The following is a 14,893-nucleotide window of genomic DNA, read 5'->3' on the forward strand; positions in this document are numbered from 1 at the left end:
TGGCAGGACTTCTGCTTAAATGTATATGTTTATTTATGGTAAGAGGCTCTTAAGTAAAGGGGCCACCAAGGATATGGGCGGAGCCACAACACTCTCAAGCACCAGCTGCTGCTGATGTGAAGTGAGGACTAGGTTGGTCTGGCAAGGGGCTGATGCAGTGCTTGATTGTCTTGAGCAGCATTGTTCCTCTGATGGTGGCTTCAATGATGGTGTTGGTGCTTTCCTTTGGCTGATGTGATGAGCTGTCTGCGATTTGAGCAGAGGGACTTCGGTATCAAGGGTAGCTCTGTTTTTCCTCCATTTTCTTTCCTGTCTGCAGATGGATTGTTAGAAGGTCTTTAGAATAGCAGGGTGCTGATGGCTTTGACGTGCGTTATAATTTGGGTGTGGAGGTTCATATAGCTATCCAACAAATTGTTGAGGTTTTTTAGGGGGGTGATGGAGTCGATAGGGTGAGGGATCTGAAGGTTTGGACTTCTTTTTCTAGTTTACCTTGATATGTTCATAAGATGCTAAGCATGGAGATAGGGATGGCAATGTGGTCAGTCCAGTTCAGGGGTCTTAATGGTTTGCATTGTATTTTATTTGTTTTTATATAAAACATATATTTGATTTTCACCTTATTACAAACTGCACTGGATTGTTTGTGATGTTGAGAAGACAAAGTCATGGATATAGCCTTTAGATCGTGTTGGTTGTGTGGCTACTGTACCACCTTGAGTGTATTGATGAGGAGGGCATCTTGTGTTTTTTTGGGAGGTTGTGTTGTCTGGTGGGTTGAAGTCACCTAAGAGGGTGGTGTGGGCATGTTAGATGAAAAAAGTGAGAGATCTGTGGATTTATTAATGAAGCCCTTGTTCTGCCCAAGAGGCACGTAGATGCGATTGAAGGAGGCGGTCTGAGGTTCAGAAAGAGGGAGATGATGTGCCAGCGGCTCCATGGAGTAGTGTTGCTCGCATAGGGTACAGAAACAGGACTTATGCACGACAGCGGTGTCTCCTCCCTTCTTATGTGTGCAGTCAACACAATGGATGCTGTAACCTTTGGGAAAGTCGACATCTAGGATATACGAAGATGTGGGTGTAACCATGTTTCTGTCATGAAGAGGACGTCAAGCTTGTGATAGGTCAGTAGGTCCGTGATGTCTGGTGTGTGGAGTACTGCAGAGCGGGTATTGATGACCACGAGTTGGAATGTGTGCTCTGTAGTTTGAGGGTGTGGGTAGTTAGTTGGATGTGTACATAGTTGGGTCTATGTGTTGTGAAAATAGTATGTGTCTGAGTTGTCTACATCTGGATGTGATTGTAGGGATTGGCATTACAGGGTACTGGATGAAGCACATGATTGTATTTTACCTTGTAAGCTTCACTGGCAAAGGTGTTCTGGCATTTGACTATCCATCTTGCTATGCCAGGTCTAGAGATGGAATGGCCTTTTTAAGGATTCGCAAAGTCCACAAACAGCTGGTCAGACTTACATAAATGCTTGATATGATAGAGAGCTCAGTTAGCATCTAGCAAGTGGAAAACTCTTAACGCTACAAAGTCTGGATCGGAAAAGAAGAGTGGGAACTCTATCGTTTGGTTATGTGAAAGGGTGGTACCACTTTGGGGAGAAATTTAGGATTGATTCAAAGAACAACACTATCTTTGTCAACCTGAATGAATAGTTCTGTTAAGGTGACTGCGGGAAGTTGTGAATAACTGCCACCTTCCAGGAAAAAAACTGATGGAGGGATGAAAGTAAACGTTCAAAGGGCGGCCCCATGAGCCTTCTGATGACGTTAGGGTTCCACACAATGGGAGGGGGTAGTCTTTGAGATATGACCCTCCTAAAATCCTTCATGAAAACATGGATTACTGGAATTCTAAACAGGGATGAATGTTCCCTGTTTTGCATGTAGGCTGCAATTGGAGCTAAATGTAATGTTACTTGCTTGGTTGTAATATACTGATAGTTAGTTTGTTCTTTGACTTAAGGGATATATTTATTGTATATGCAAGCTAGTACTTTGTTTATTTTTTTAATAGCTCTTTAAGTGTAATGTTTGTAACTGTGTGAAATTTGGAAATCTGCCAAGACAACTCTTGGAGCTGCTCAGACTGCAGGTATGTGGATGCTGTGCTGCCTCTAATAAATCTTCGACATCACTGCGTTGGAGTGTCTTTCTTTGTAACATTGGCAACGGGCATCGGGAGTGTACCTGTCATCACCTCGGCAGCACAGGACTTCAGGAGAACCTTTGTGAAGCATAAGCTGGGACTTTGGTGCACCTTGCTCTGGATTTGTCTGGTGTGCATTGCTCTGGTTTGAACTTCTATTTGTTAATATATTTCCCTTAATTTTCCCAGCATTATGTGCAATCGTCGCAGGCAATTTTCTCGTTGTAATGAGGACTCTTTAGAGGCCGTCTTACCAATTACAGCGCTTTAAGTTGCCTTCATGTGCTGGACTGTGTGAGTGTAGTGCTGTGTTGTTTTGGAGCGTCTTTCCATATCCAATTTGCGTGCTGGTTACGATGTGTGAGCAACTCTATCCTTCTCGGGACTCCCTTCATGCTCTTGACTCTCTTTCTGCTAAGTGAAGCATCATCTGATTGGCCCATTCATTGGATCATTCTCCATGTACACTGTAGGATGGTATCAACCGTCTCATTGGCTGCACACTATCAACGCGATGTTACTCGTACTAGAGGACGGCAGCGTGAGGAGGCAGTTATACAGTGAGACGTTTACTAATATTGCGTTTGGATACAAGATATTGGATCCAGCGCGCAGAAAATGTACGACTCTATATACCACTATATACCCACGCCGGAGCATCGTGTGGGTCAGAAATATCACCACACGCAAACGGTGCAGAGAAGCTACTAAGCCTTGCGAAAGTCGCATGTACATAGAACAAGAAGCGACAAAACATGTGTTTGTTTTGGGCTTTCATACAGTCACAAGATTGAATGAACTAAAGGAATCACCAAAAGAATTAAAGACGGAAGATTCCAAGAAACTTGCTTTGGGCTGTGGATTTATGTTTTGTTACATTCATTTGGTTACGATTGTCACATTGTTAATTAACTTTGAAAACTCACGTGTGCTAAAGAATTGTGTAAATATTTGTATTGTAGCTCAGGCTGCTGATTAGGAGAGGTGTGTGATTCTCTCCTCCTTGTAGCACCGTACTAATTGTTTGCATTCAAAATAACTTGAGTGAATATTTCTTGCAGCGCCTTCCCTATGCCCCATACCACTAATCTCTTGTGTAATTATGCACACTATCAACGCGCTGTTACCAGAGAAACTATTGGATATTTTCTTACTGCATTTGTGCATGTTGTACACGATTTGGCTATTCTTCAGGATTTACATTTTTAACGTTGCACGATATCGCTTTGGATCAACATTGTGGAACTAGTACCTGCTTTTCTGTTACAGGGTTTGTGTTTGCTTTGACATTAGAAAAGTAGTGTTATTTTCTTGCTTATTTATTCATTGCTCATTTTGTAATAATAAAAAAAAGAGAAACATGCAATCTGAACTCTGTCAAGTTTCTGCAAAGAAAAGGGGAACCCGTTATACCATGGATGAGATGAAAGGAAGAATTCATATTATACAAGAAAGCCATTGATGGTGTACGCATGAGTGCGGAGAGGGAAAAAAAAGTATTTTATGTCATTGTTTGGGAACAGAGGGTAAAGCACTGCAGAAAGTGGAGCCATTTGATGCACAAGGAGACTTTGATGTGTACCAGGAAGCCTTTTTAAGAATGGAACAGAAGGATGGATACACTTTCAATGAGTTTCTTACGGATTTAAGCATACTTTCTTTGACTTGCAATTGTGGGCCCATGACAGATGAAATGGTCATATATCAGATGTAGTACATGTGAAAAGTAAAAGAATAGTTATGGGTGACTCCAAATTGCAGGATGCAGTTGCTACTGCAAAAACAATCTGAGAGATGGATGTCTGGTGTTGAACACAAAAACCAGTGGTAGTGAGGATGTGTATACAGTTAACTGTGCTTAGGCTGGTGTTTGTAGCGTGAGAGGTACGCATTCTTACAGTGGTAATTAGTAGGAAGAGAGATCACCAGTCTGTTATAGGTGTGGTAGGGCCAATCATACTGCTTCATTTGCCCAGTGTCCTGCCATTGGGAAAGAATGTAAGAAATGTGGCCGTGTAGGACATTTACCTCGAGTGTGCAAGGATGTTAAAGGTAATGTACAACAAAGAGGTAAAGTATCTTGTGTAGGCGATGGAACGGAACGAAACAAGGTATGTGATTGTGGCAAAACTGAAGGGTACAGTAAGGGTGTAGTGTTGTCCATTAGAAATGTTAGTGCAAGTGAGGTGGCAAAGAAGGTCAAAGGCCCTCCTAAATGAGTTGCTAAAATTGTAAATGTTGAACGGGAACTTATGGCTGATTCAGGTTCACAATGGACCATCATCACTAAGGACAATTTTTTGATGGCTTTGGTAACATGCTGGAGATAGGCAACTTAAAACAATCCGATATAGCAGAACTATTTGATGGATCCACTATTGATATCATAGGTCGGGGTTCTCCGAAGTCAGTCCTGGAGGGCCAGATACAAGCCAAATTTTTAGAAATGATGAACGATCGTATCATCACTAAGGGATTGAATCTTCTGAGTGGGTATCTCCTTTAGTTTTGGCACGCAAAGGGGACACCAAAGTGAGACTCTGTGTTGATTTGAGGGCGGTGTAGGCAAACACTATTGAGGATTGCCATCCCCTGCCTAACTTTAATGAGATTGTATGCATTAGAGGGAGTGGTGGCGTTTTCCACTCATGATTTAAAATCGGTTTATCAACAGAGGATTCTAAACACTTTACCGCTATCATTATGCCACTGAGGCTGTACCAGTTTAAGAGAATGCCTTTTGGTTTGGCCTCAGCGGTGTCAGTTTTCCAGATGGCAATGTACCACATTTTTAAGGATATGGAAAAGCATGTAAAGTATTTCAGGACTGAGATCCATACCTTCCCAAGGGATCAACAGGAACATTTGAAGAGAGAAGAGTGCATGATGTTAGAAGATCATGGGTTAGTGTTGAGAAGAACGAAGTGTAAACTGTTCTGTTGCTCTGTGGAGTATTTGGGACACACATTGTCTGGTTATGGGGTTGTGCCCAAGAAGTCTTTAGTAAATGCTATTGTTAAGGCACCTGCACCAGACAGCAAGGAAAAGTTACTCTCCTTTGCAGGAACGTGAGAGTATTATAGGAAATTTATTAGAGACTTTGCAACCAAGATATAACCATTGCGAGCATGGACAAGGAAGGGTGCTGTATTTAGCTGGTCTGACAGCAACACGCATTTCAACTAATCAAAGGTGATATTGGGGGAAGCCCCCAAGTTGTAAACTTTTTGCATGGGAAAAGAATGCATAATTACAGTGGATGCAAGTTTGTATGGCCTGGGTGGTGTTTGTCCCAAAGATGTGGAAAGGAAGAGTGAAGTATGGCATTTACCTCAAGAACGCTCAATGATGTGAGAAGATAAGAGCAATTAAGAGTTATTGGGGAGTGCTTGGGCTATTTAAGATTTTCAGAACTATGTATGGGGAAGACATTTCCTTCAGAGAACAGATCATAAGCTGCTGGTGAATGTCGCCAGGGGGTGGTTGGAATGCTACTGCTTGCTTCACAAGACTTACTTCAAGATTGCAAGAGTTTAGCTTCAAAGCGGAATATGTGATTGTTTGTCCAGATTGCCGTGTAGTATGGAACATAAGGAGTGTGAGAAAGGGAAACTGGACAAAATTGCCACAGTGGTGGAAAATGAGTTTGAGGGAATGGATTAAGAGTTGCAGGTCGAAAGTGAAAATACATTTGAGTTGAGGCAAATGGTGAAGAAGTATATCATAGAAGGTTGGCCAAGGAAAGAAAATTTGACTCCTGAGATATTACCATTTTGCAAAGTGTCAGGTGTGTTAGAACTGAAGGGAGGAATGCTTTTCAAGGATGGTAAGGGTGTTTCCCAGTCATGATGCAGGATGTGGTTCTTCAGGTTGCTCACAAGGAACATCTGGAAATGTCTTATATGAAAAGACTCATTAGAGCAAGCTTTTGGTGGCCAGGGCTAGATAGAATACTTGACAAGGTGGAAAGAGAATGTGGCGAATGTGTGAGAGGAGAAAGGCTGTTTAAAGTGGAGAAAGGCTGCTTAAAGTGGCCCCTTCACCCTTGAAACCTGAGAAGTGGCCAGAATTTCCATGGAAGAAGCTTGCATTAGATGATGTTACTCCTTGATGCTTATTTTGCTTTAGTACTGATGGATTACCATTCTAAATGGCCAGAGATTAAATTTGTGATACAGTCTACCACTATGGCGGTCATAAAGAAACGTTTGTGAGGCAAGGTTACCCAGCAGTGTTAGCAACAGATAATGGTGTTCAGCTGAAATCAAATCAAAGGAAATTGAAGATGTTCTCAAACATGCAAGATTCAACATGTTACCACAGCTTTATATGAACCTCAAGAAAATGGACAGGTGGAGAAATGTATTTGTGTGCTGAAGGACTGGGTGGTTGAAGCATGTAAGTTCAGGTGTGACTGGAAAAACATTTTGAGGGGAAAAACTGTGGGCGTATCATAACACCTCACACTGTTACTGAGGCCAGTCCCTTCAAACTGCTTAAAGGAAGAGATGCTATATTTGTGTCCATGGTGGTTTAGGACAAAGTGGGGTAAGAAGTTTGGTGATGTGGACATTGAATCTGCGGTCAGAAGGGTGGAAGTAAACAAAGTAGGATGAAAGAATGGTACGATTCAAAGTGGAGAGTTAAAGAACCCAAATTTATGGGGGGTGATTGGGTGAGAATCCTGTTATCAGGAATCTTGACAAACAATATGCCCAAGTATAGCAAAGCTATAAAAGTCAAACCCAACACTTGGGCACACAGGCTGGTAAGGTATAGAATGTCAGACGAGCGGCCAGGTGCAAGGAGAAGATGGTGGAGGAGTTGGACAGGAGAAAAGAATTGGAAGGGAGCTCTTTGGTTAAGACTGACCAGTCTAAATGGTCTGAAGGATATACCATAGAGGAAAGGGAGTAGGTTGTGTAGGGATTACTGTGCTCAAAGGATAGTGGAAAATGTAAAGTTGGTGTTGAGCAAGGATGCGATGCAGACTGATTCAGTGACATCACACTTACAAACCGGTCGGATGAGACATGCCCCTGAAATGTACAAAATTTTGTATGATAAGTTTATTTTCATGCATCCTTCTTTTAAGGGGGGGGAGCTGTGTTACATGCATGGTTTTATTATACTTCGTTAGTTTTATTCTTTTTCTTAAGATATATATTTATTGCATATGAAAGCTGGTACTTTGTCAATTCTTAAATAGCTCTTTGTAATGTTTTAAAATGCTTGGAATTTGGACTCTGCCAAGACAAAACTCTTGGAGCTGCTCAGACTGCCGGTGTGCCCATGCTGTGCTGCCCCTAATAAGTCTTCCACATAACTACGTTGGAATGCTTTACTTTGTAACAAACAACACTATCTTTGTCGACCTGAATGAATAGTTCTTGAAAGGTGACTGTGGGAAGTTATGGTTACATGGACTAACACCTTCCAGGAAAAGAACTGAAGGAGTCATGACAGTAAGGGTTCAAAGGGTGGCCCCATGACCCTTGTGAGGACGTCAAGGTTCCACACAGAGGGAGGAGGTAGTCTTTGAGAAATTACCCTTTTAAAAACCCTCCATAAAAGCCTTAACTACTGGAATTCTAAATAGGGATGAATGTTTCCTGCTTTGCATGTAGGCTGCAACTGCAGCTAAATGCAAGTGTACTGATATGTAAGCAAGGTCTGTTTTTTTTGCAGATGTAAAAGATATCAGATGATGTCCTAGGCTTTAAGGAATCTCGGTATTTGAAAATGCAGTAGTGGACAACCCTCTTTCACTTTGGAGAATAACATGCCTCTGTACTGGACCTACGCACTTTCTGCTGAACTGTCATATGTACTTCGAGGAGGTTTACGTAGCAAAGTTCTACAACTACCGGTGCCAGATCACTAGGTTGAGCTACGTGGGAGTCTGATCTGGCCTGGTCTCTGTGTAAGGTCCAACCTCAGCAGCAGCTTCTTGTGGGGGCTGCCGGATATCTCCAGGATCAAGAAGTACCAGGGTTGAATGGCCCATGTGGGACCCACCAGGATAAGCGCCAGGGAGGTTTGTCTAATCTTCCTCACCACCTACAGGAGTGGTAGAAAAGGAAAATCATCTGCAAAGATCCTTGACCAATGCATCCATAGTGCATTGCCCACGGACTGTTGGTGTGGGTACCTAGGTGAGGTTTGGGCATTTGTGAAAGTTGGCAAACAGGTCTTTTTTAAGGGAGCCCAAATGCTTGGAGTACCTCTGTAGGATTAGTAGGTGGAGTCCCCACCCATGGGCTTGTTGATGTATCCTGCTGACCAGGTGTGCAAAGTCTTTGCCTACCCCTGGAAGGTGTCCTGATAGAAGTTACCCCGTGCTGAATCTCCTACACTAAAGTGGAGGACATAATACATGGTGGTCATTTTGTCTGTCTTGATGTTAACTGAAATGACAGCTGTCAAGCTGGGGTGCCCACACCGCTGACCAGTCAGATCATTGAGATGCACACCCCGCCCTGACAGAACGGATTTGATAGGATGGTCACATGTGGAATCGGATCCTTGAAAGGCCTGACCCGCAACAAGTTGTTGCTGTTACATCAATGCTGTGAGCGCTGGACTTTATTACTAGAACTTCCAAGTGATCCTCCACAATGGCAAATTGACCAGCGAAGTACTCTTCTATAGTGCACATATGAAGCCTGGCTCCAGGTACAGAGTAGTATAAGTCCATCATCCCTAGAAGGTGCATCACGGTTCAGAGTTAACGATTGGGCTGAAAAAGAGGCAACAGCTGCTGGAATGCCAACACAGTTGATTGGCCTAGGTATTTCTTGTAACTGCGTTCAGTGAAGATCCCAGGAAGGACTCAATCTGTTGAGGTTAGAGATGGGACTTGGTGGCATTTACAGTAAATTGCTGCCTGCTTCTAACCTTGATCAGATAACTGTCAAAGTAAGGCAAACACCCTTTGGGGCATAGGAACACCAAAAGGAAGTACTTTGAATTGATTGTGATGTCCACTTATCACAAAACAAAGATACCAGCAGTGGGCATGGTGGACAAATATGTAAAAAAAGAAGTCCTTCTGGACGAGCACTATCATGTAGTCACCTTGTTGGAGCAGAGGGATGACATCCTGTAGATTAGTCATATGAAAATGTTATGTGTTTTTTAATAAGCCTGAGGAACCTACCCTTTTGGGGATGAAAGTAGATGCCTTTTCTCTGCTTGTGTGGAGGCACCCTCTCTATTGTGCCCTCCTGGAGAAACACTTGTACCTCGTCCTCAAGAAGGCAGAGATAGTGTCAGCTGAGGACATCTCTGCACGGCAGGATGTTTAGACAGGTTGTGAGACGGTGTAGGCAGTAAAGTAGCTAACTGCTGCCAAAAATCAGGGTCTGATGTGGAGGAGGGAATTACACGGTGTCCAATTTCCACCCAGTAATAGAACATCTTATATTCTTCTCCCACCTACTCCCAAACAGGTTATGTGTGGTCTGGGTGGGGCAAGATGGAGCGAGTCACAGCTTAGAGGTGGAAAAAGTGTTACTGAAGTTACCTCTGCCCTTCCCATTACCTCAGTATCTACCCCTGCCCACCTTCTGGTGGTGGGCCTATTTCTATCAAGAACGCAGATGGTCAGGTGAAGAGGTCTTGGCTCCTCCCCTGTACGGTTGCTTGCGCAAGGAGCCTCACGTGGCTAGTGTCTGTACGACGCCCACAAATTCTCAATCTCAGTGTCTATTTTTTCCAGCATCTTAACATAGGAGCCAAAGACATACATTGAATGGGAGGTTGAGGAGATGCAGAACCAAGCGTGGCGTTGGAGAAAGATGCAGGTGTTGATATCTGGAGGTTTTGTCTGCGGTGTAAAGCACGCAATAAATGTTGTTCGCGATGATTTTGCCCTAAGACACCATCTCTTTCCCCCCTTCCTGTACTCCTCTGGAAGAAGCTTTACGAGGACTTGCATCACTGTCATAACGTGAAAGGAGCCCAACATAGTTGGGTATGTGTGTGTGCATAGCTGCCCCTACAGCTACCATTTTGCCAGCTGTGTCAATTTACTTGCTCCCCTTGTTAGGCGGCAGGGCATCGCTTGTAGCTTTAATGGAGACCTCCTTAGGGGCAGTATGTACTACCAAGGAGTCAGGAGAGACAAGCGATTTAATGTAAATAGAGATGTTCTAGGAGGGTTTCTACTTCTTTTCAACCCTATCTGTCACACTACCTTTGACTGGCTCCTAGAAGTTCTCCATGGAAGAGACTTAAGCAGCATGAAAAACTGTATAGAGGGTTCGAACTTTGAGAGTCTCTACAAGAAAGTCTTCTTCCTGAACGACATGCATTTCAACCTTGTGATATGCTGCAGTCCTCTGAATTACTTTATATTAGGGTGTAGTATTGTTGGCTAAGAATGCAGTAATTGGGTAATGATACAAGTCAGGATCGCTGAGATAGATGGGTATTTGGGGAGGGCGCTTCTTTATAGTCTCTCGGGGGAAGAGGTGGTTACAAAAAAACAAAGAAAAGAGGGCTTGTGCCCTACCCCCATGTTTCTTCAGTGCCAGCTCCAGGGGGTGGGGGGACGTCTTTGAAGGATTCTCCTTTAAAAGCTAGCCTTCTTTAGGTGAGGAAGTCTGTTGGGTCAACAAAAATTATTTTACCAAGATATTCCTAGTGACAGGGTGGACAAAGACGCTTCTGCCCGGTGTCAAGCTCTTTCTGAAGTCTTTGCAGGATCCGCACTTCAGATTCCTCAGATCAGCTTGTCAATGAAGCTTTCAGCTTACACAGGATGCTTGGTGTCAGCTTTTCTGATGCCTTCGGCCAGCTTTGCGCGTGAGCACTGATGCTCTTGGAACGGATAGGACTCAACAAGCGCGGGGGTGGGGGATAATGGCACCCTTAGGCAGAGCCTTCCTCAAAACAGATGCCTTCTAGCCAACCAAAGCCTGAAGGTAGCAGGGGCCCTGGTAAGGGCAGCCTTTTGTCGGTGCTTGTGGCTGCCCTTCGGTTCCAGCTCAACAGCCTCCTCATCCTACTGCTCGGACATTCTCAAAGAAACGGTCTGGACTGGGAATTGCCTGGGTTGCTGGGATTCTAGAAGGACCAACATCCTCATCTATTTCAGCTGCAAAGAGATCTACTAAGAAGTCCTGGGTTTTCAAAGGTGGTCTGCTGGTGCGTCTTATGATGTGCCCAGCGTCTTTCCCTTAAGTGCCTTAGGGTCGTCTTCCAGTGGAAGGCAAGGCAAGACTCAGGAGGAGGAGATGTGGTGGTCAGGAGTAAGACACAGGTTGCAGACTTCATGATGGTCCAACCATGGGTGTTTGGAGCAGCACTGGAGGCAATGTTATGAGAATGTCTGTTCCATCACCCTCTTTCTGTCTGCATTCTTTGGAGTCAAAGTCCGAAAAAGAACACCAAGTCCCTGAAGGGAGTGGGGAAGCCCCCAGAGTCCTGGGCATTGAGTAGTTGTCATCAGTCCTCTGAAGGGGTCCGGTGAAGAGTGCTGGAAAGTCATCAAGGCACAGACTGGTCTTTCTGATGCTTCTGACATAATTCAACAACATGGACTCAAAAACGGTGTTGAAAACATGAAGAACTCGAGCCTTCTCGGTGTGCATCCAAACTGAACAGTTGCATAGAAAACAATATTTAACATGGTGTTGGTTCCCATGCGCTTTGCCACTAAGGCAGGAGTCACCGTCAAATCTCATGACTCGAAATACTTCTTCTATGAGAAACAACTTGCAAACGTCTGAGCCCAACACTTGATGTCAAGAATTTGCAGAGGTTCTATGTCTAAAACCACATATGCTGCGAACATTATTTTCCAGTCACTGTTCTGGGATACTTACTATGTGACCAAAATACAAACTGCCTGACTGGCTCTGTTCTGCATGCTGGGATAGTGCAGCTTCTGTAAGCTTAATTAAAGTGGTGTTGCCAGAATTCTTACATGGATAGTGTAAGCTTAGGAGCACCAATTCTCAATTTTGTTTCTATTTTTAAAGGACTGTTTTGGAGTGGTGATTTCAGTCAACTGTGATATATTTGTTAATTATTTCACTTTAATTGCCTTTGTTAAAAAACATAAATGAAGCAGTTCAGATACACAAAAAATGTTGCAGATTTCTTTACACGATTGTTTTAAAAAAATTAAAATGTTAAGTAAATGAAATGTGTTCCAAGACCTTGCACATGCAGAGGCCTTCTACTAATTATCAATATCGGATTCAGAAAAGTTAGACTCAGGAGCTACACTGCCAACAAAAGAAGAAATTAAGAAAAGTCTATGTTCGCTAGTTTATTTGCATTGTCTTTTTGGAATTGTCAGGAGGTTCAGGGATGTATTAACAATGCAATACTACTGGTTAAAATGCAGTTAAACAAACATTTGAACTATACTATTTCAGCAAGACAAACTCAGGGGCCTGCAATGAAGAACAGGGCAGAAACAGACGATATATGTGCACAGCAATATCCACACACCTTAGGAATAACAACCTTCTTACTGGCTTTATTGCTTGTTAGAAACCTAACATTTCAGAGCTGATATTTTTCTAGTTAAAGCAACTCAGTTTTGTGTTGCAGCAACCTCTCAATGTGACTGCAACTGACAATTACACTGTCCCAACCCACATAATGCGAGACTGTTAGAGACCTTCAGTGCTCATCTTAATTCAAAATCTTTCTTAGTCGGCTAATTCATTGTCAAGCTGACACAATTTGATCCCTCAACAAAATTAAAGAAAAACAAGCCAAGAACAGGACTTGTTTAAAAAAAATAAAAATCAAGAAGTTATAATTTCGCCATCAATCCTGTCTGTTTCTCATGTTGTTCAATAGGCATAAAAGAAGTTCAAAGTAACTCTTCAAATGTTTGTCACTGCAGAAGTAACCTATATCGACAATTAAAAGTTCCAGGATGGCAGGCATTCAACATTCTTCATCAGGAACCTGCCATAACCGCACAATTCAATCCTCTTCCACTACAGTGGGAATCCATTTATGATAGATTTGCAGCTATCAATCAATCAGTAAAATTATATCCCCAGGGTCTTCCACACCTTGCATTATAGTGGTGATGTTGCTGGGTATTGTCATGGAATGCGTTTGTGAGTACATGCTTAGTGGAAGAGTAAAATAGGAAAGGAATCCCAGTCGACTCATCAAAAAGAAAGCGCTACGTGTGCTCTCAGAACGGGTCAAGTCCATCAGGCGGTGCAAGTTCGACCGGAGGTTCTCACCGAATCACACCTTTACAACGCCTACAGAGACGAAAACTGGTTGAACTAAGGAGAGGTAGTGAAGATTTACTCTCCTGTAGAATCACTCCCCTCTTTGGTCTATGTAACATGGGGGCAGGCAAATGATGATGTGCCAAGCGCATGAGCAGACCCATTAGTCGAGAAAACCACTTGCTTCTGTGAAGTGGCATTGCTGCAGAATTTTGATGTGGTGCTCATACATCTTCAAAGCAGGACCCAAGCGGATGGAGAGACCCGTGAGGACATCTGTTCGCTGCATCAGGAGCAGGGATTTTCCATCTATCTCCTGAGGATAAAAAAAAAAGACAAAAGTGTGAAACGAGGAAATGGACAATAGGAGATAGAACACATAGGAAAATAGAAAGCAGAATTTAAAAAAGAAAAAAGAAACAACAAACGGGCAGAAACAAAAGTAAATGATGGGTGGAAATGAGATAAATTATTCAATTAAGTGAACAAAAAAAAAAAGCAAAACAGTGATGGAGTGAAGGCTTGGGACTCAATTTCGAATATTAAACAGTGAAAGGAACAAAAACGGGACTGCGTTCCTCGTTATTTGCGATCAGTATTCTTTTATTGTCCAACACAACTCAAAACCACACAATGCTCTAGAGAACTAGAAATCCAAGCAGGGGGGCAAGAAACACATTGTCCAAGACGCCCCATTAGTAATGGGTGCAAAGATTCCCACCCAGATGTCCTTTCAGTCCGAACGCAATGCTTTTACCACTAGATCATACCCCACAGTGCTTTTATTTTGTGTTTTTACGTGATGCATATATGGGCCAGATTATTGAGCACTTCACATAGGACAAAGTGGAGAGGACACAAGTGGAGAACAAAAGGGAAAGAATACATGAGCACCAATTGCAGAAATCCACATGAAAGTAAAGGGGCCACTCATAACTAAGTACAATTAGAGCATATACATAAAATACTTTTGTTCAAGTGAAGTGTGAACGTATAATACTGAGTGAGGTCTATTCGAGACAGCTATCACGTCAAATCCAGCATAACAAGACAGCACCTCGCAGGCACTCACCGATGTCTGAAATTCTGTTCAGCCAGCCAGCCGCCACCTAACTCTCTACCAACATTCAAACAACAAATGGCAAAAAAAATAGGTCTGGCATTGGTCGCCAGCCTTTTGTCTACGTCGGAGCTTATTCTGCTTAGTTGTGATTTTTGCCGGAAAAAAATTGGGTAAAAATGGCTAAAAGCAAAAAACATATTTCTTGGCATCATAAAACACATTGACATAGTGCCCAGCACTGAAGGGAAATTCTTTGGCTTTGTATGTGCTCCTTGTGAAAGACCAAAATTCCATCACTCACAGTGAAGCTATCCAATGGCTTAAGTGGACTGGCCTATTGCCCCATGCTGTAGTGATGGCAAGAAAAATGTGAATGGCACAATAACAGACTAATGGTTGCCGAGGACTGTGTGAAAACCCCAAGTCCCTACAAGTATGCTATGCAAATTGTTTAA

At 43.0% G+C, this 14,893-nt stretch overlaps 1 protein-coding gene across 1 annotated transcript in view; it reads right to left on the minus strand.

The window, feature by feature from the left end:
- Positions 1–12,185: 12,185 nt before the first annotated feature.
- Positions 12,186–14,893, minus strand: part of LOC146856229 (uncharacterized) — a 28,551-nt gene continuing 25,843 nt past the window's right edge. The window contains exon 5 of the mRNA XM_085654291.1: positions 12,186–13,691. Within this exon, the coding sequence (XP_085510417.1) occupies positions 13,539–13,691 (153 nt within the window). The 3' untranslated portion in view covers positions 12,186–13,538. The remainder of the gene's footprint in view (positions 13,692–14,893) is intronic.

This window comes from Triturus cristatus, chromosome 4_1 (genome assembly GCF_964204655.1).
Source record: "Triturus cristatus chromosome 4_1, aTriCri1.1, whole genome shotgun sequence".
Classification (NCBI taxonomy): domain Eukaryota; kingdom Metazoa; phylum Chordata; class Amphibia; order Caudata; family Salamandridae; genus Triturus; species Triturus cristatus.